This window comes from Stegodyphus dumicola, chromosome 10 (assembly GCF_044657685.1).
Source record: "Stegodyphus dumicola isolate Sdum_Otavi_A_Nest chromosome 10, ASM4465768v1".
Lineage (NCBI taxonomy): Eukaryota > Metazoa > Arthropoda > Arachnida > Araneae > Eresidae > Stegodyphus > Stegodyphus dumicola.
Window position 1 is genome coordinate 11,178,409 of NC_140777.1, and position 21,840 is coordinate 11,200,248.

At 31.4% G+C, this 21,840-nt stretch overlaps 1 protein-coding gene across 1 annotated transcript in view; it reads right to left on the reverse strand.

Moving 5' to 3' along the window:
* The window catches only part of LOC118180004 (xaa-Arg dipeptidase-like), a 45,326-nt gene that overhangs the window by 20,604 nt on the left and 2,882 nt on the right, over positions 1-21,840 (reverse strand). The window contains exons 2-4 of the mRNA XM_085824623.1: positions 15,542-15,693; positions 6,714-6,863; positions 4,603-4,744 (exon numbers count right to left, since the gene is read on the reverse strand). Of these exons, the coding sequence (XP_085680749.1) occupies positions 4,603-4,744; positions 6,714-6,863; positions 15,542-15,693 (444 nt within the window). The remainder of the gene's footprint in view (positions 1-4,602; positions 4,745-6,713; positions 6,864-15,541; positions 15,694-21,840) is intronic.

Consider the following 21,840-nt stretch of genomic DNA (forward strand, 5'->3'; position numbering starts at 1 on the left):
GTTGAAACAGTTGGGTATGCACATATAGAGCAGTGCCAGTTTGCTTTGCAATGTTGAAAATTCTGCAATTATCTGATTTCTTTCCTAATTTAAAACGGGCCACTATACACACTGACTAAGAAAACAGAAAGTTAAGTAACTTATTGTAGATGTTTGTTGCATTTTTAATTTAGCTAATTTGTTACTTCTTTATGAAATTTTGAGCATTTCATTATGGATGTATATTTTATATAATTTTTCCTGTTTTATTATGGGTATTTCTTGCATTTAAATTTTTTTTAATTCATTGCTGTTTTATATAATTTTCAACATACAGCCACATTCTTAAAATGCCCACTGTTCATATGTTAGGTAGGTGAAAAAGTAGTCGCAAATAATCGGTGACTTGCTGGAGTGCTGGATTCAAAACAAGAAAATACCATATTTTGTACCAGATAAACAAGAATAAAAAATATATGCACCAATATATGTGCCAAAAGAGATGTTATTTTACATTCACTTAAATCTTTTGTGTCAAAACGTTACCATAAAACATAATGGTTTGAGAATATAAATCTTTCTCTAATTAGATTAAAGTTGATATTGAAATTATAAAAATGGGAACAGAGGAGAGAGAACATTTAACAAGTACAAAAAAATCTTGTTCTCTGGAAGAATTAAAAAAAAAACTTCTAAAATTACTCAATATTTGCAGAAATTGCAGTCATGATATTTTTGGCAATGAGCTCATAGTTACATATTAATAAACAAGTAACTGATTTTTTACATTATTTTTGTATAGGAAATTAGACAACACACAAAAAAAAAAAAAAAAAAAAAAAAAAAAAAAAAAAAAAAAAAACATGCCATTGATGGATAACAAAAAATAACAAAATGTACATTTCAACAATTTCTGACAAATGATCAACATATTTTGCTATACAGAGGAGCCAAAATGTAAGCCAGAAGTAACATAAAAGAAGAGAGTATTAAAGCTACGGTCAATAACCATGTTAAAAGAAAGATTTTTAAGACCTATTACAAAATTAAATTTTGTCTTGCATATCCTAAGAAGAATATCAGAATTAAAGACAAATAAGTTCTTAATAATCTCTAAAATAGAAAAATACAAGAAAATGCTTTGATTGTTCAAAAAATTAAATTAACTCTGTTGCCCTGAAATGCCCAAGTTTTCAATATATAAACTCAACAATTTTAATTTATATAATTCTGTGAGAACTTTTTAAGGATGACCTATTCACTTTGTTAAATGAAATGTAAATACGGTTTCACCCTTTCTTCATTCCCCTCATCATTTCTGCTTTCCTGTCTTTGTCCTTCATGTTGGATTCATCTGCAGGTGAGTTTTAATCATTAAGAGATGAATCCTGCATGAAAAATAAAGGAAGCAGATCACAAAAGAGGTGAGAAAAAGAAAAGGCAAAACAGGAAGCCTAACTTACGAAGTTGGTAGGCCATTCAAGAAAACTTCAGCAAAATTTAAGGGGGGAATAAAAGCTTTCAGATATTATATATTATGTCCAAAGGGTAATTTTTTTCATTTACACACACATATACATTTTGAGAGCATTTGGGGGCTAAAACTATTAAGAGCAACAAACCTTTAGAATTTCCGATAGACATTCTCGTATGCTGGAGATAAAAATGCTTTATTCCATACAATGTTGCTACTGCTCACTTTCAAATCGTCGAGTTTGCTAATGAAAAATTCATTAAAGTTTTACAAAATATGAAATAGATAATAAAACAAATAAAAATTCGGGCTTCCAGGTGCCCATACTCGGATGGAGGACTACGTTATTCAAAATTGGGTGGCTCTAGGAACCGTTCTTGTTTCACAATGTGAGAGACTTGCATAATTCTTGCAGATTCTTTAGTATTTAATTTCTTTAAACGTAATTTAGGGTGATAATATTTGGTGGCCACAGTCATTCAACGATTTCAGTGATTCGACACTGCTGTTTTGAGACTAATAGCCCTCCTAGGTTAACGCTCCCCCCCCCGCTAATAACAAACACTTCCAAACACGTGATTTTAATCTTCATTATTCAGTTTGATTTTTATATTATAGGCAGAAATTAACATTCTCATATTATTGTATATATTTAAGGTATAAAAGCATGTGGCCATCTTTTTCAAACATCTTATTATAAAAGGCAAATATCAGGACAGATTATTAGCAGCCTTCTTTTAACCAGTTTTTCATATGATAAGATACTTATATCCTTGGCAATTGGACTTTTCTTTGTTAATTCTTTTACGTCATTTCTCTCAAATGCTAATAAATATAAGGAAAGTATTTCTTAACCAAAACCTTAAGAAAGTTAATATGTCTTAAACTAATCATATTTTTTGATATTCAATATGTATTAAATTACAAAAAAAAATTGAATTTTTAATCAGCTGTGTTATCTAATAAGCTTTTCCCTAAATAAATATATCAAAGTATTATGTTGTGGGACATACGAAATTCTTTTAAAAAACAGGAATTATACTGTTCATCTCTCAAAATGCATTAAGTACAGCACAAAGTCCAAAATCCGGACTCGTTGCGACTTTGGCAATTCCTTATTTTTCCAGATATTAGATCATCAATTTAAGTCTGGTAAGATGGCATGCATAACTTATACAATTAAAAATATGAAATCATAATTTATGAAAAAAGAACAATTAATCTAAAGGGTATCAAAATTTACAAAACAGCTTAATATTTATTTGTTTACATTTTTAAACATTTCTTTCAATGTAAGTTGTTTAAGTTGCTTCCACAAAAAATTCAAAAAGTTCATGTTTCTTATGTCATATACAGTTGACTTTCTAATGCCATACTCCTCGCATAATTTTGAGACGGATTGTAGATCCTTTGGCAGCTCTAGAATTGGAAACTCTTTCCGACATAATCGAAAGTTCAAGCTTAGTTTTTTTAAAATTGGCGTAATAATAACAGTCTGCAAAAAATAATGAGCTGGATCAAATTAGAAGATTAGGGAGCAGCGTAGCTTGTTACATTAACTGAAATACTTTAGAATTAGTAAAGAAAATTTTAGCCTAGCTTAATAGCATCCATTATACATTACTGGCTGTGTATCACACGATTGGCGATAAAAGCCAAGTTGTTTCGCTAAATTTTGTCTTGCTCCTACTGTGTATTGAATTAAGCCTGAATTGTATTAGTTATTTACTATACCTACGTTTACTTCTTGTACATGCTTAAAACTAATGAGTCCTGAATAAATAAACTCCCACATATACTTAAGACTTTATCTAGGGCAGGCCGCTAGATACCGCCTGGTGCAGTCTCTATGGGTCCTAAATTCTGCTACAAAGCGTTTTCCTAAGTTCTAAACTTTGGATCCCAGTGCTTTCCTTAAATCATAAAAACTTCTCATTCCTTAATTTAGCCACTCGGTGCTTCCCCAAATTCCAAAAATTCTGTCTTCCCTAAATTCTGCCGTCCGGTGCCAACATATTCTGCCGCTGCTTCTGGGTTTATGGTGAATAACATATCAGTTATTCTTAATTAAAATAGCACTAAATGTAATCTTTTGGCCTATGAGTTTCATTAACAAAATCTATTTTTAGCATATGAAAAATTTTTGTTGAATTTTTCCTCATCAACATTTCTTACAGCATTTAAAAATTTATAATCATAGCCATGCGTAATGTTAGCATAAAAAGTTGCCATACTCTTGTTATTCAATTCCTAATATAAAAAAAAGTTTAGACATCACTGCCTGAGTTATTATTGAAGCTGTCATGTATTGATAAACATGTGATGATGAAAGCAAAATATAATAAATAATGACTGCCGCGACGGGGATGTAAAATAGGTGAATGTTTCAGTTTGAGATGTATGTCAAGCAGATACTCAGCTACAGAGCCAAATTATTAATCTCATAAATTTATGCTTCCGTGATTGCTTTTCCATAACGAGGTACTTTATTTAGTGGGTAAGTGAAATTATGAATCAGAATTTTTAAGTGAAAAGCTCTACATGTTTTATTATGGATGGAAAAATCAAATGCGCATGCATAAAGCACACACACAAAAAAATGTTTGTGGCTTTGAGGTCCAGATTTTATATCATTCTGGATAATGGACATCTGGATTTTGGACTTTGTACTGTATTTCATTTGAAATTAATAGTGTTCAAATTGAATAATTAAATAAATCTTTTCTGTTATGCAGCAACATAGTAAAGATTTTTCTAAACATAGAAATATCTCTTTAGTTAATTATTTCTCTAAACAAAATATCACATAGAAGATAAAAGGGAGGAATTGGTGGTAAAAAGAGTAAGATAGTTTTACGAGATTATAAAATTCTGTTCCAAAGCTTTTCCTGCCTTATGCAATGCCTAGTAGTTACATTTCTCAATTTCCTAAGGATAGCAGGAGAAAATAATCAAACTCCGACTGAGGAAGATCTGAATTAGAAACATAGTTCATATATACACCCCTGCCAAAGTACAGATCTAAACAAGCATTCAGAAAAATTTAACAATATTTATTAAGCATATTAAAAAAACAAATGGGTCTGATATATTATTGAGAAAAGGGGAGGAGAAAAAGATATATATGTATATTTTATTAAATTTCTTACCATGTATTTTGCAAGTGGGTTTGATATGCTGTCGAAGAAGTGCAACATTATTATAACAGGCAACAGCAGCATCAAGAGCATTCAATCCTTCCCATGGATAACCAGAAGCATGAGCTTCTTTACCAGTATATTTTATAATGACCTGTTAAGAAATGCAAGTATATTATTACGAACAAAGCAATTTACAGATAACATTACATATCCCTTTACACATATTTCTTTAACTCTTTCATTTAAATTAAAAAATCTGATGTGTATACCATGACTTCCTTGTATGAAATATTAAATAATATGCATTTTTTCTTGCATTTCATTTAAACTTATTGGATTGAATTAAATCTACTTCTCAGAATCTCAAACTCACAACTTCACAGTAACTCAGAATGCACAAAATTTATATCATTTGAAGAATCTAATCATCGCCACAATTTCTATTCAAATACTATAATAAATCTAAAACAATGTTTAAAAGAAATTAAGTAAACAAAACAAAAAAGAAACAGTTTTCACAGACGATTCAATATTGCTCATTCAATTAAGTCGGTTCTCATTTCCCGACAAGGCAAAAATACATAAAAACTTAAAATATATATATATTAAAAAATATGAAGTAAATCTTAAACCTAGTGTGTGTGTGTGTTATGGCAAAGTCTCGAGGGCTATCTGCCTAAGAATAGTAGGAGGGAGGAATGCCTTCGTGGAGGACTTTCTAACGGAAACTGGCTCGTATACACGTTACACATGGGGAAAACTATGAAAACGGCCATGCAGCCAGCCCGTTCTTGGGATCCGAACCTCGGACCGAACTACTACTCACTCGGCCGCTGGTGGGCCTTTATAAATCTCAAACAGTTATTTTCTCGAATAAATTCCAGAATGGATTAAGCAATTTGAAATAATAAAATTGCAGATTTGAAATAATAAAAGAAGGCATTATCTTTGTTGTTGCGAGCTTAGCTTCTCTAGATTGGGAACAAAGCCGCTATTCTGTTTGAAATGTAAACAAATATAGTCGCCTTGGCAAAAATAATTAGACTTAGCCGTACTTAAACAACTTTTAAATTGTTGATAATTCTACAAATATTGCATGCAGATTTACTAAAGGCCTAAAAACCTTAACCAAAAGATAAGAACAACATAATTCAATCATTTTTAAAGCAAAAAATGAACAATTTACAAACATATAAGAGTAAAGAAACTGAGATCACTGAGCTGGGTAACAGAGCATATATATATATATGTATATACTTATATTTAATATATATACTTATATAATACATATATATACTTATATTTATGTACTTTTGTCGAAGCTGATTGCAACCAAAATACAAAGAGCACATCTACATGTTACAGCAATCCTACATACAAAATTTCAACGTTCTGAGGCTATTCATTTTTGAGTTATGTACGATACATACGTACAGATGTCCCGCAAAAACATCGTTAAATTGCATTCAATAGCGGTCAAAATGGACATTTTTGTTTAAATATGATGCTTGAAACTTTTTGCGCTTACAATACTTCCTTTTTACTTCGTACAAGGAAGTAAAAAAATCTGATGTGTGCACCACATGACTTGCTTGTACGGAATACTAAATTATACCCATTTTTTCTTGCATTTCATTTAAACTTATTGGACTGAATTAAATCTACTTCTTCAATAGCGCATAAGCCACAACAGAATAAATGCATTCTTTAAAATTCACTATATGTGTTTACCATAGCGTCACTCTGGCCCTAGGTTCACTTCAGTGTTACATTTCATTGATTTTTTAACTCAGAATGCACAAAATTTATATCATCTTAAGAATTATCTTATTGTTGCCACATGTTCTATTCAAATACTATAATAAATCTAAAACGATGTATAAAAGAAATTAAGCAAACAAAAGAAAAAAGAAACAGTTTTAATACATCTTTAAACTTACTTAATACAGACTTAATACATCTTTAAAATAATCAGGATATTTTTTTTCATCTTCATTCTCAGACTGTGGAAATTTCTGCAATTGTGCTTGAAAATTTGTTGATAAATTACTTCTTATATATTATTATTATTATTTTGGCCTTTATATAATAAATTTAAAACTCCAAACAATAAAACATACCCTCTGAATGCCAATGAATGGTGGGTAAAGATGATTATCTGGGCTGGGATGAACCATTAATGCTATATCGATATCTTTAAATGCACCTTTTTCAATGAGAGTTTTTTTGCCACCACCACCTTCCTCTGCTGGTGTACCAAGCACTACAACCTGAAAGAATTACAGTTATTAAATCAAACACAGAGACTTAAATAATTAAACTGCCTCAGAAGTTTATGATATTTATTAAAGCAGAATACAAGAATATTTAATGCTTTCAAAAAACCATGGAGAATACTTTTTTTTCTAAACTCCAGAAATTCACTTTTTAGATGTATATCAGATTCAAGCAGTAAAAGATCTTAAATGAGAACATGGAAGAATTACCTGGCACAATTTTTCTTATTGGATTACCCTGTAAGTATATATATTTGTTACATTACCAATTTTTCTTTTGAAAATTATATTTGTTTAAGCAAGGTAGTGCATTTAAATTTGGAAACAAGAAAGTTTTTGGGAATTACGGTATTATCTGTGAATAAGAACTTCAGTTGACACAAAAGTAGCCTTTCCTGGGATCTAGAGCTTTGGTTCTCCCTCTATTTGGTACTGCAAACTTTTCAGTTATTCCAAAACTATGATAACTTTACCTGTCATGCTCAGCTCCTGATGCAATTTAAGAAATGTTTAGTTCTTATAATAAAAATTAGAATACATTAAACTGATTAGTGGAGTAGTGAGCATAACTTGCGCCCAAGACAAAATACCTTTTGGCAGCCCCCTTCCCTGGGAAAAGAAAAAAAAAAAAAAAAAACAGTGATATGATGAAAATCTTGTTTGAAGACCATTTGGCGCCCCTCTGCGAGATCATACACCTACTTGCCCCCCCTCGCTACGCCACTGAAACTGATAACAGATGGCCAAGCATGCGAAATGGCAAAGATTCAGAATCAGATTACAACAGAGAAGGAGACTTATATTGGCAAGTTATCACTTAACTGTAGCATCATTATGTGTTAACATGGTGGTAGGAATGCCAGCTAGACCCAGACTCAAATCTCAGAGACGGCATGGATGTTTTTATGTGCATAGTACCTTGGAGGCATGACTTTACTGTCAAACTGAAAGTTCTCTCAAGAGGTTGGCAGTAAAAGAAGGGCGACAGACAATTAGATTTATCACCCACAGTTCTCTCTTTTTCTCAAAACTGAAGTAGTTCAGATGATGTTCAGATAAGTAGAATTAGAAACTACATATCTTAGCATCAACTGAAGAACCTGGCAGCAGATAATATCAATGTACTGCTGTTATTTATATTTTTAAATATATATTTATATTTGCAACAATCAATCATATACAGTCAAAAGTCGTTAATTCGGACACCCATAATCTGGAATGATCTATAATCCGGACCTCAAAGCTAAAAACTTTCTGCGCATGCGCCGCGTTGGCACATGCGCACAGGCATTTTACGCGTGCGCGTTAGACCTTGACTACGCATATGTGTGTGCGCAAGTGCAGAATACGTTTTCGCCTGCACGTTTAATGTATAACGGACGGTGTAAGCTAAAATTATCTAATTATCTATTTCAGTTAATGTTAATGATTGCGTTCTTCCTTAAACTTCGAATTGGATCCCGCTTATTATTTTTTGCAGACTGTAAGAGCAATTTTATAAAAGTAAACTTGAACTTTCGATTATGTCAAACAGAATTTCAGATGCTGGAACTTCCAAAGGATCTACAAAACGAAAGTATGTTTCGATGTCCAACAAACAAAAAGTGGAATTGCTGCAAAATTGGATAAAGACATGAAGAATGTGACAGAGAGGTTAGTGAAAACGAAAGAATTTTGATTGACAAGTTAGTCGGTATTCTCGGCACAGCAATTAACGGGACTTGAACAGCGGAACTTTGTAACTGAACAAGAAATTATGTCTGTTTATAGAATTAAAGAGAAAGTATTATCACATAAAACGAAGCAATTTAAACAACTTACATTGAAAGAAATGTTTAATAAAGTAAACAAATAAATATTAAGCTTTTTTTTTTTTGTAAATTTTGATACCCTTTAGATCATAATTGTTCTTTATTTCATAAATTACGGTTTCATATTTTTAATTTTAGAATTTCTGCATGCCATCTTACGAGATTTAAACTGATGATCTATAATCCGGAATCGCCGAAGTCCCGACGAGTCGGGATTAACGACTTTTGACTGTAATACTTCATACTAATATAATATTTTAATTTCTACTTGAATATACACAACTATAATATGTAAAATTTCATTCACTGCTAATAGCACTAAAATTGTTATACTAGCAGAATGAATACAATTTAGCTTACAAAGATCCTTCTCATCAAGAAACAGTAAAATATTAAATATAAGGGGTATTTGTTCAAATGAAAATATATGAAATGTTTTAACAACCAAACCGGTTGAAATTTGAATATGCTGCTCTAACGTCATCAGACATCTAAGGTCGCAAATGGACTGTCTGATGTGGTTGTATGCATGTTCAAGTGCCCGCTCATGATGCCGGAGTGAAGCAGGCAGTTGTGTTTTCCATCCAACTGATGCAGCAGTGTGTGATGGCATCTTAGCATTTACATAGCAAAATTCAACGATTGATGCGCAGCTAGATGTAATCGGATTTCTTACTTTGGAAGAAATTAAATCGGCCTATATTCATTGCTAGATGGTGGCTGTATACGGAGCAGACTGTATATAAGTCAGTGAGAAAGTAGAGTGCCAGTTTTCATAAAGGCTTGGAGTGTTCGAGTGATGACCTGAGACCAGGTCAGGTAAAAACAGTAATCACGGCTGAACTCATCGATAAGGTGAATGACTTGGTGAGAAGCGACATCTCAAAGGGAAGCGCTTCAACTCAGGCAACGAGCTGAGGAACACAGGGGAGGACTGGCTCTTGTCACAGCTACAGGAATTCTGAAAAAAGCGAATTCTTCAGCTCGGTAAACAGCGAGATAGTTGTACTCAGCCCTTTGGTGATTACTTGCGAATAGGCTTCAGTATATCTATAGTGTCATTTCGTACCTTTTCATTTGAACTCTCCTGATATATAATAAAAAATCAAAAATTTTTAAGATCCATTCATCATGTTAGCAAGACATTCTTTAAATGTCATCACATTAATCACATTTCAGAAAATATTCTAGCATTGACACTGATAAGAAAATTCTTTTAATATTTAACAGAAAGACAGCACTTCTTCATTTTTATACTGTGTGGCATGCAAATGAGGAATTTCTTTCAAAAAGCCAGTTCACCAGTAGTGTTCTTAATGTTGCTGAATACTGGTAGTTTAATGAGGATTTAAATATTGGTGGATGGGCTGGCTGCATGGGCGTTTTCATGGTTTTCTGCATGTGTAACATGGATAGTAACCAGTTTTCCTTAAAATGTCCTCCACAAAGGCATCCCTCTTCTTATGCACATAGCCCTCATGTGCTTTCTCATATCAAATAAACCAAATCAAACTTTTAGAAAATTTGCTGTAAAGAAAGCCTTTTTAGCAGCTAGATAAATAGTTAATTTAACCCTTCCTGTTGGAAACTGAAATTTTTAAAGTTTAAACATCTTAGAAATCAAATCAAACTAATTACAAAAAATACTAATCGTATCACAAATTAAAAATTACTAGACTTAATATTCATTAATTGCTGTCTGATGACTTAAAAGAGTACAAGATATACAGGGTTGGACAAAAATATGAAACACCTTTAAAAAAACATGTTTCTTTGCTTAATATGGTGTAGGAAACCCGTTGGCATCCAAAACAGCTTGCAGTCTTCTCGAAACGGATAAATACAGTTCCTATATGTTTGCCAAGGGAATATTATACCATTCTTCCTGCAAAATGGTGGCAAGTTCAGATAACGATGTTGGCGGTGGATAACGAGAACGCACTTTCCGTTCGAATATAGACCACAAGGGTTCGATAATATTCAGGTCTGGTGACTGTGGTGGCCAGGGAAGATGGGAAAACCCATCCTCGTGCTCAGAAAAACCAGTCCTGGACAATGTGAGCTGTGTGAATAGAAGCTTTGTCGTCTTGGAAGACACCATCATCATCGGGGAACAAAGTTTGTACCATGGGATGAACTTGATCGGCCAAAATGTTCACATAAGTCTTGGCAGTCATGTGCCCTGACACAGTTATCATGGAGCTAGCAGAGAACCATGATATGGCTGCCCAAACCATAACAGAACCCCTGCCATGTTTCACTCTTGGCAACAAGCAGTTTGTATTATAGGCTTGAGATGGCGTTCTCCAGACGTAAACTTGGCCAGAAGTGGGAAACAATGTGAAAGAAGACTCGTCAGACCATATTACTCGCTTCCACTGCTCTATAGTCCAGGCTTTATGACTTAAACACCACCTTTTCCTGTTACAGGCATTAGCATCACTGATGAGTGGCTTCTCAATTGCAGCACGGCCAGCAATTCCCTGTTTATGAAGCTCCCTTCTAATTGTTTTGGTACTCGCAGGGTTTGGTAACACAACATTCATTTCAGCAGTAACTTTTGCAGCTGTGGTCTTCTTATTTTTTGTCACAATTGCCCTTAATGATCGTCTGTTACGATCACTCAGGACACACTTTCGTCCGCGCTGTGATTTAGCAGATGATGTTTTTCCGCTTTTCAAATATGCGGAATAAATCTCCGATACAGTACCTCTTGAAACACTAAACACCTCGGCTACCTTGCTTACAGAAGCACCTACCATACGTGCTCCAACAAGTTGTCCACGTTCGAAGTCTGTTAACTCTGACATAATGCAATGACAACCTCACATAACAGTACTCCGATAACAACTGAACTGTTTAGCACATTTACAAAGTTGTATAGGTGGCGTCAGTAGTCAAAAATGCCAGCGTCACCTACATATTTCATTAAAATGAATCTTTCTTTTCAAACATGCATTTCACAAGGTGTTTCCATATTTTTGTCCATCCACTGTATATTCCATACACTAAGCAGTGAAAGGTCTGTTTCTAATGACTATTTATACAAACATACACTGTTTTTGTTTTGTTGCATATACCATATAGCACATAAATTTAGGTCCTTACATATTAGTGCAGCCTCTTAGTATAAGTCACCAAATTTTCAGAAAATGACAAATCTGGCAGCTAGGTGCATTTTATTATTTGATATTTTTAATAAACAACACCACCCTTTTCATACATATTTTTGTTCTAATGATTTTTATAAATAAACTGCAAAATTTTTGGTTTTGTTTTAAAATATGCACTTGATTAGCCTGCAATGGAAAGGAACTGAGATAACATTTCTGCATTATTTTGCCCATTGTTAGTGAAAATTTTGGTAACAGTTGCCACTAGTCACTGTAGAATTCTAAAGGAAGTGGTCATTCATTATTGGCACTAAATCACACTACTTGGATAGCCCACAGGTTAATATGAAAGAGCCCAATTTTTTTTCTGATCTTAAAACTTTAGCAACAAACTTTCACCTGAACAAAAGGAATAAAAACCTGTTTGTGAGTAGATTTATTGGTACACTTTCTTTGAATAACTACCTTTTTAAAATGTAAAATATATATATAATAGATACTTTTTGCAACTGTAAGTCCTCATTCTTTTTCTCTTCAATTAAAAAATCCCCAAAACTACACCAAGTTGCTTTAAATAAGCTTTTCATTGAATTCTTATTTAGCCCATTAATTTTAATTCATTATTTAATAAGAGATTAATATCTTACATTCTAATTCTTAAATTTAATTTTTCACATATTAAGTAAGATTACAAAATTACATTTTTCTTTTGCAAATATGATTTTGAGTTATGAAACACTAATTTAATTCGTAAGAATTAAAAAATTTTCAAGATATATTTTACTGCCTTAACTCCACATGTTATTTTTATCAAATATTTCATATTTCAAGATTAGCTACACTGCTGTGTCATATTAGCTTTTGATAATGTTATCTAGTAATTTGATCTATATATTTTTGAAGTTTTTAACTGCTTATGATTAATAGCATTCTTTACCTTCTAGATGTAAAACCTGCTTGGGATGTTCACAGATCCTGTCCTACTGGCAGTTCAAGTTTTAAATTTTTTGTGTGTATGTTTCTGGTACTTATACATTTATTTGTTGTAAAAATTAAATTATTTTGTATTATGTATAATCACTATTCTTCATTTTTGCTCCTATCTGGGATAATTTTACATGTTTTCAAAATAACTGTGTGAAAGCGTATTCAGTATCTGAATATTAGACTATTGATGAACAGGTGGTTGTCTTTAGAGGACGTTGCTCATTTTGGCAGTGTATACCAAGTAAACCAGCAAAGTATGACATAAAAATATGTATTGCCAATGTCAAAACATGGTACTCATTGGCATTCAAAATATGTGTATGCCAACAGCCTGAAGGACCTTATGTGGTATCAAAGAGTACAAAATAGCATAGTAATGCAGCTAGCTCAGCCCGTTTAGGTTCTAGCCCAGATATAACTGGTTTTTGAGTACCCCACTTAAGGTAGAACTGGTACAAAATAAATTGATGTATGTGGGAACTATGTGTAAAAATAAAAAAGGATGCCAAAACAGTTTGTGAAAACAAAAGTTCAGAATTTAGATTTAGAGACATTATGATAATAGTATCATATGTGCTTCAGAAAAATATACATGTATTAATGCACCTAGAAGTCGACTCTATTGACAAGCCAACAGGAGATAAGAAGCTTCTAAACATAATTACATTTTACACCACAAAGTCGGGAGTGGACAAGATGGATGAGGTATGTGGTACATACTCCACTTCCAGCACATGCAGAAGATGGCCATTATATTTTTTAGAGTGCTTAACATAGCTGGCATTTACAGTCACATTATCTATACTGCCAATAACAATTCAACGGAGGATTTACTTGGAAGATTTAAGAGTTTGACCTTGTGAAATACTGGCTGAAAATAAAATGAACAAACTAACACATTCCACATGCAATAAACAACAGGAGGACAAAATATACTGGAGGTTCACCTAAATCTGATGAGAAAGAAAATAGCCAAATAAAAAAACAAGGTGCTCTATTTAATCCAAGCTGATATAACCACAACGGCTAATCTTTGGAATATGGTAACAGGCAGTTTGGCGACATTTTGGTAGGCGATAAAGGTTACTACCTAGGACTTTGGCAATAATGTGAGAAGTATCCAGTTCCAATTACGGATTACTTTGTCTGAGAGAAATGAGAGATCATGAGATATGTCATGTGACATATATGGACGAATCACAGTTCTTTAATCAGAAAAGGGGGGGGGAAATCTGGAAAAATATCTGCAGTACGTTATAGCATTTTGTATTTAGCTTCATTCTGTGTTGTGTGAAACAGTGTTGTTTAATTTTAGGATCCCATGGCCCTACCTAAAGCAAATTCAAAATGGGTATTTAGTGGGATTGAAAGGGGTGGTAATAAGTGTTTTTTTAAGGTTGTGCGAGATGGAAGTAAAGATTGCTTATTAAGTTTTATTAAGTAGTATATTCTACCCGGTACAATAATAATATCTGATTGGTGGAAGTCATATGCCTGTTTGGAGGATGAAGGTTTTTAACATCTTGCTGTTAACCATAAGTATCATTTTAAAGATCCTGAAACAGGTGCACATACGAACAGGATTGAGATTCTGAAGAAGATTAGGTAAGTTAGTATTTTTAATCATTTGAGGATATTATTTTTATGCATTGTTCTAAATATAAGGAATAAATAAATTAATATGCTATTATTGGAAAATTGTTATTAGCAATGAATTAGTTTAAAGTAATTAAGATTTTAAGCTAATTTTTATTAATTTAATGTATGTGTTTATTTATAGTTTAAGTAGTGTTTTTTAATTAAATTATATTTTAATTAAATGATAGTGATTTTGTGAATTATATGTTTGTAGCATTTTGGAATACATTTCAGTAGAAGTAAACGTGCATGGCAATAATTTAAATATTTGACGCTAAGTATTTGCAACCATTTTTAATGTTTGCGTTATAAATTTGCAGGTGATGTTTATAATAGATAATTTAGAGGGAAAAGTTTTTGGATATTTTATTTATTTTATATGTGCAAATGTTCATCCTTGGAAAGAGTATATACTTTTTCGCAATCAGGTAATTTTATATATGTCCTTTTTACCGACTTTAAAGATTCACAAAATTTTCTTGCATTTTCGTGCAAATTTTTCTAATTTATGAGAAAAAAGCAGTGAGCAGTGTATATGGATAAAGTAAAAAGTGTGCGCAATGCCATTTTTATGCAATTCTGGGATGTTTTTTTAAGTAAAAATAGGTCGATGTGTACATGGTTACCGTATATGTGCCATTCTGAAAAACGCGGCAAGGAGTTTGCGATTCTGCACTTTCTCCCAATTTTGCAGTTAGTATTCATCATGATTAAGCACTTTTGTTCCATAAAATTTATAGCATAAGCGTAATTTGGCTAGCAGATTGTTGGAAAAGATGTTGAGTAAATAAAAAAAAAAAAAAAAAAAACCTGTCTTTACTTCGTGAAGACAAAATGGCGTCGAAAAAAAAAGTAGAAGGTTGCTGTAGCAGGGTTGGTTGCCAAATTTTCTCCCAAAATCGCCAAGATACCATAATCCAAAGATTAACCAAAACAACTTCTCCCCCCCCAAAAAATACTGTAAACAAATAGGGAAGATCTCCACATAGCAGCTGGCAATTTATAAAACCATGTAGCAGGTGCCTGTTTAACAATTACTATTACATAACATCTTATAAGAATGTTATTTTGGGTCTATATCAGATGAAAATTTTGACTTATAGTGTGTAAAAATTTTTTATACCTTTCCTGGAATATCAGGATTGGCTTCCATTGCAGCTTTAATTGCAAGACCTGCACCAAAGCCAGCTTCAGCAATCAAATTATGCCCACATGCATGGCCTATTTTGGGTAATGCATCATATTCACATATAACAGCAACAGTAGGTCCAGAATCTAAAAAAAAAAAAAAAAAAAAAAAAAAAAAAATTAAGATATTATATCTAGCTAGGCTCATTAGTAATTTACTTAATAATTAATACTTCAACAAAATCAGTTTATTCCAATGATTCTAAAAATTATTCATTTTAACAAATATTTTCTAAATTGGCACAAAGTCTTCAAAATTAAAATTTTTTATTCATTTTAACTTACAATCATACAAACAATGAATACATACAAAACTATTTAAATAATTTATGGGTTAGAGTTAACTTTAAGGTACCCCTTCTATTATCGTGAAGTTGTTTCATTTATCGCCAAGTCGTCGTATCATTTATGGTAACCTGAGTAGTTGAATATTATGGAAACCCTATTATGACGTAATCCTTTGCATTTTTGCATTATTCTGGGAAATTTTGAATCATGGGATGTTTTGCAAGGGCTTTTGTGGTGTGTGTTGCTTAGGAAGTATATTGCTTGTTTCATTGTTTAGATGGTACAATGGCTGAATGTAGTAGGATTAATTTGAAGTTTCTGTACGATTTGGAATGAAAGGGGGAAAGTGCATTAATTGATGAATTAATTGTGTAAATGAAAGTTTACTTAGTAGCCATAGTCCGAAACTACGTAGTATATTTTTGACTCTTTTATTTTTGTGAATTTCTGTGGCGATGCCGGTATACGGATTATAGTTCAGATAATTTTAGGAAGTTTTTGGATGCTGTTAAGGAATTTTGTGTACCACAGACTGAAGACGAGCGAATTTCTAAATAAGGTAAGGGGGGCTTTGTGTAGTGCTAAAATACGTAACAGTTTTTTCCTTTTTTTGTGTGTTATTTTATTGTTTGGTTTAAAATGTAAATTATTGAGATTATGTATTTTTTGCTTGCCTCTACTGTAGAATTGGGTGCTCCTTTGACTTTTAAAGTGAAAATATATCAATCTGTACATGGGTAAACTCAAGGCGTAAAGCATAGTTTGTGCGATTCTCTGATGCTTTTTTAAGTGAAAATAGGTTGATAAAGGTTGATAATCATGGATAAAGTCAAGGAAATGCATAATGCCATTTTTGTGCAATTCGGGGATTTTTTTTTAAAGTGAAAATAGGTCGATGTGTACATGAATACTGAGTTTGTGCAGTTCTTTGACTTGTTATTTTGGCTTGCATAGCGGCAATTTTTGCGCCAGAAATCGCCGCTACGCAGGCCAAAATAACTAGTAAAAGAATTGCACACACTCGGTATCCATGCACTGCCCAAAACTGCCAAGAGGTACTCTAAAATATACTTTTACTTAATTTATGATAACAAATATCCATGTTAATTCTTCTATAATTTCCTCATTTTACAAGCAAACAAATGGCAACAGAGGCTATCTTGAATTATCTGCCACAACAGGCTTTGTTACCATTATTAGATGAGAAAGGTGTTTCATGGAGGGCTTTCTAAAAAATGTGTCTACTGCCTATGATGGAAGAAAGCCACAAAACTTATATACAGCCAAATCGTTACAACAGGCTGACTGATAAAGGTAAAAAACATATTTAGTTGCCTGAAGAAAGAATGCCTACATAGAAGACTATGAAAAAAAAAAACTGGCTTACATCCATGTTACACATGTGGAATAGAAAATCCTCAAAAATACCATACTACCAGCCAGGTTAAATTAATATTGTTTAATGGTTTTATTCACTTGATCCCTGGTGGGCTATTCAATTTTCAGGTAACTAAAACAATATTGAAAAATATTAAAAAAGATAAATATATTACTTTGGCAGTTTTCAGATAACCGGCCCTTAACAATTTGTTGACATCTCAGAAGAGACTGCATGTGTGCCAGATTATAGTAACTCTGACAAGCGTTACAACCCTGCAACCCACTCAGGGAATTTTCCTGAAGGACGAAAAGGGATATTTTCTGTTTACATAGATTTAGGGAATGTTATGGTAAGACAAAAAAAAGGAGTCGGAAAATCGCAAATCATAATTAGCTCGTATTTTCACAAATCACATTGCATAGTTTTCAAGAAAACTGTAGATAATTTTGCAATGAAAATATTTAATGCATATTAAAATGTTTAAAAATGAATCAAACAATTTCTGTCTGAGTAGATAAGTATAATTATATGTTTTAAGGTAATTTATTGAAGAATTTTTGTAAAATATAATTTTAGGACTTGAATCAAAACTTTCTATTCAGGCATTTTATTACAAATAATGGTAATTTAGCATTTATATACACACATTTTGAAAAAAATGTGTTTTAGGATATACAGAAATAATTAACATAATCCTTTTTTTTAATTATTATTCTTGCTTAATAAACTGAATACAAAATAACCTTACAGCTACAAAATGCTAATATTTATTAGTTGCTTTGGTACTACTTTGGTAGACGGTTGCACGAATTTTTGGCCATTTACGTTGGCGCGGTTTTTACAATGGTCAGCCATCTTGAAAAACGCTGTTTTTACGCATAGTAAAGTAATCGAAACTTAAAAAAAAATAAATATCGTTAAAAGTAATGAATTAATTTTTGTTGAAAATGTCGTTTGTCGTTTTTTAAGATGGCAGGCAAATGTAATTAAATACATTTACTATGAGTATAAAATACTAAATTAAGTTTATTATTACTTTTAAAATAAAAACACCGCTATAAAACATTGTGCAAACATTTAATTAGATTAAAATATTACTTAAATTGAATATCGAATTAAAAACCTTATACCAACATTTAAAAGAATTAAAATATCACTAAATTCAAATACTTTAAAATACGTTATATAAAATATAATTAACATTAAAACATGTGACAATAATTATCTCAGCAATTTTTGAAAATAGTGTATTAATTTTTTAACAAAAATTGAAGTATACAATTATAAAGTAAAAGAAAAATATGTACTTACATTTTTTTGAGTCATTTAACCTGTCGTTCATTGATAAGTACCACAAAAAAAATCGGAATCATAATTTAGATATCAATGAAAAAAAATTTGAAAAATGTAATATCAAGGGCAGGAATAAAAAAATTAAAAAAACAACAACAAAAATTTATAAATAGATAAAGCAATTTAGAGCCAAATTAATGGATCATAATGATTAAAAATAACAAAATTTGAAAAAAAAAAAAAAAAAAAAAAAAAAAAAAAACACCTCCAATAATAGGTAATTTTTTTAAGATTTCGAAGATCCTTTAACCGCCCCTACCTGAAGTACAAAAGGACAATTTTTTCATTCCGATACCAATGATTCTTAGTACTTACCAATAACAACATTATCTTTGAAGGAATTCGATATGAATTAAATTTTAAAATGGCACGGAAATGCACAAATATTCTATAACCAATCAGAGAGCTTATTACATTATGCCTAGAATTAAAATTATTTATATATTCATACATAATAAAATCATTTTTTTAAAAAATGCAAAATTAAATTGTATTTTAATATTCAACATCCATAAATAATATTTAAAACATTAGATTAAATTTATACATATTAAAACCAATTACTTTTAAAGTATGGTGACGTCATTGATCACATCATCCACAACATAAAATTTCATAAAATATGATAAACAATAAAATTTTTATTTCAAAAAAAGTGCAAAATTAAATTGATGTTTAATATTTAGAAGCCATAAATAATATTAAAAACACGGAATTTATGTGCAATAAAACACATTAGTTTTTAAATAAAATGACAACAAAGTATCGGTTACCATAAATAACTTATCCAGCAATGGGTTTACCATAAGTTGTATTACTCGCGAAAACAATAATCACGAAAAAATCGCCAAAATCCGTGCAACCGTCTACCAAAGTAGTACCGTTGCTTTCCCGATTATCAATGCTATTATAAGTATTATCCTGAAATTATGTAAAACTTTAATTTTGGGTATATTTGCCTTTCTCTAAAACATGCATTGGCTGATCTTTGGAATATGGCAACTGGTAGTTTGGTGAGATTTTGGAGGCGATAAAGTTTACTACCTAGGACTTTGGTAATAATGTGAGATGTACCCAGTTCCGATTACGCATTATTTTGTGTGAGGGAAATGAGAGATCATGAGATATGTCATGTGACATTAATGGACGAATTACAATTCTTTAATCGGAAAAGGGGGGGAATTTGGAAAACTGTAGTACTATATTATTTTGTATTAAGCTTCATTGTATGTTGTGTGAAATAGTGTTGATTAATTTTCGGATTACATGGCGCTATGTAAAGTGAATTCTAAATTTTTAATGCGTTTATCTGTGGTTTGCTGAAAGTAGTTTGAGTATGTGTAAAATTTTATTAATTTCTTATTACTGGGTGAATAGACTGCCAGTTGACTACTGGATTTCGGATTTAGAAATTAGCAGTAGTACTGCAGCCGATTGGAACATTTTCTGTAGGGAAGTGTGTGTGCCACGTAATGAAGATTCTGAAGATTAGGTAAGTTAGTATTTTTAATCATTTGAGGATATTATTTTTATGCATTGTTCTAAATGTAAGGAGTAAATAAATTATGAGGTATTATTGGAAAATTGTTATTAGCACTGATTTAGTTTAAAGTAATTAGGATTGTAATCTAATTTTTATTAATTTAATGTATGTGCTTATTTATATTTTAAGTAGTGTTTTTTAATTTAATTATATTTTAATTTAATGATCATGATTTTGCGAGTTATATGTTTGTAGTATTTTGGAATACGTTTGAGAAAATACGTTGAGTATTTTCATGCATTTTCGTGAAATTTTTCTAATTTATGACAAAAAAGCAGCGTACATGGATATAGTGAAGAGTGTGCGCAATGCCATTTTTGTGCAATTCTGGGATGTTTTTTTAGCTGATCTTTGGAATATGGTAACTGGTAGTTTGGTGACATTTTGTAGGCAATAAAGGTTACTACCTAGGACTTTGGTAATAATGCGAGAAGCACTCAATTCCGATTACGCATTATTTTGTGTGAGGGAAATGAGAGATCATGAGATATGTCATGTGACATTAATGGACGAATTACAGTTGTTTAATCGGAAAAAGGGGGAAATCTGGAAATTTCGTATTAAGCTATATTCTGTGTTGTGTGAAACATGACATTAATGGACGAATTACAGTTCTTTAATCGGAAAAGGGGGTTAATTTGGAAAAGCTTCATTGTGTGTTGTGTGCAATAGCATTGATTAATTTTCGGATTGCATGGCGCTATGTAAAGTGAATTCTAAATTTTTAATGCGTTTATCTGATAATAATAATGAGATTGTGTGAAAGGAAGGATATTACAAGTTTAAATGGCGGTGCAAGAAATATGGTGGAAATGGACATTTTGTGAAAAGGTGTGTAAGGAAGGGTATGTGGTTTGCTGAAAGTAATTTGAGTATAGGTGAAATTTTATTAATTTCTTATTACACGGTAAATAGACTTCCAGTTGACTACTGGATTAAGGATTTAGAAATTAGCAGTAGTACTGCAGCGATGTAATGAAGATTCTGAAAAAGATTAGGTAAGTTAGTATTTTTAATCATTTGAGGATATTATTTTTATGCATTGTTCTAAATGTAAGGAGTAAATAAGTTAAAATATTATTATTTGAAAATTGTTATTAGCAATGATTTAGTTTAAAGTAATTAGGATTGTAATCTAATTTTTATTAATTTAATGTATGTGCTTATTTATATTTTAAGTAGTGTTTTTTAATTTAATTATATTTTAATTTAATAATCGTGATTTTGTGAGTTACATGTTTGTAGTATTTTGGAACATGTTTGAGTAGTATACGTTGAGTATTTTCATGCATTTTCGTGAAATTTTTCTAATTTATGAGAAAAAAGCAGTGTACATGGATATAGTGAAGACTGTGCGCAATGCCATTTTTGTGCAATTCTGGGATGTTTTTTTAAGTAAAAATAAGTCGACGTGTACATGGTTTAGTGATATTTTAATTAAATGATAGTTATTTTGTGAATTTTATGTTAGTAGGAATTTGGTATACATTTTAGTTGAAGTAAATGTGCATGGAAATAATTTAAATATTCGACACTAAGTATTTGTAATGTTTGCGGTATGAATTCGTTGATGTTTATAATATACTAGATAATTTAGAGGTAAAAGTTTTTTGGATATTTTATTTTATACGTGGAAATGTTCATATTTGGAAAGGGTACATACTTTTTC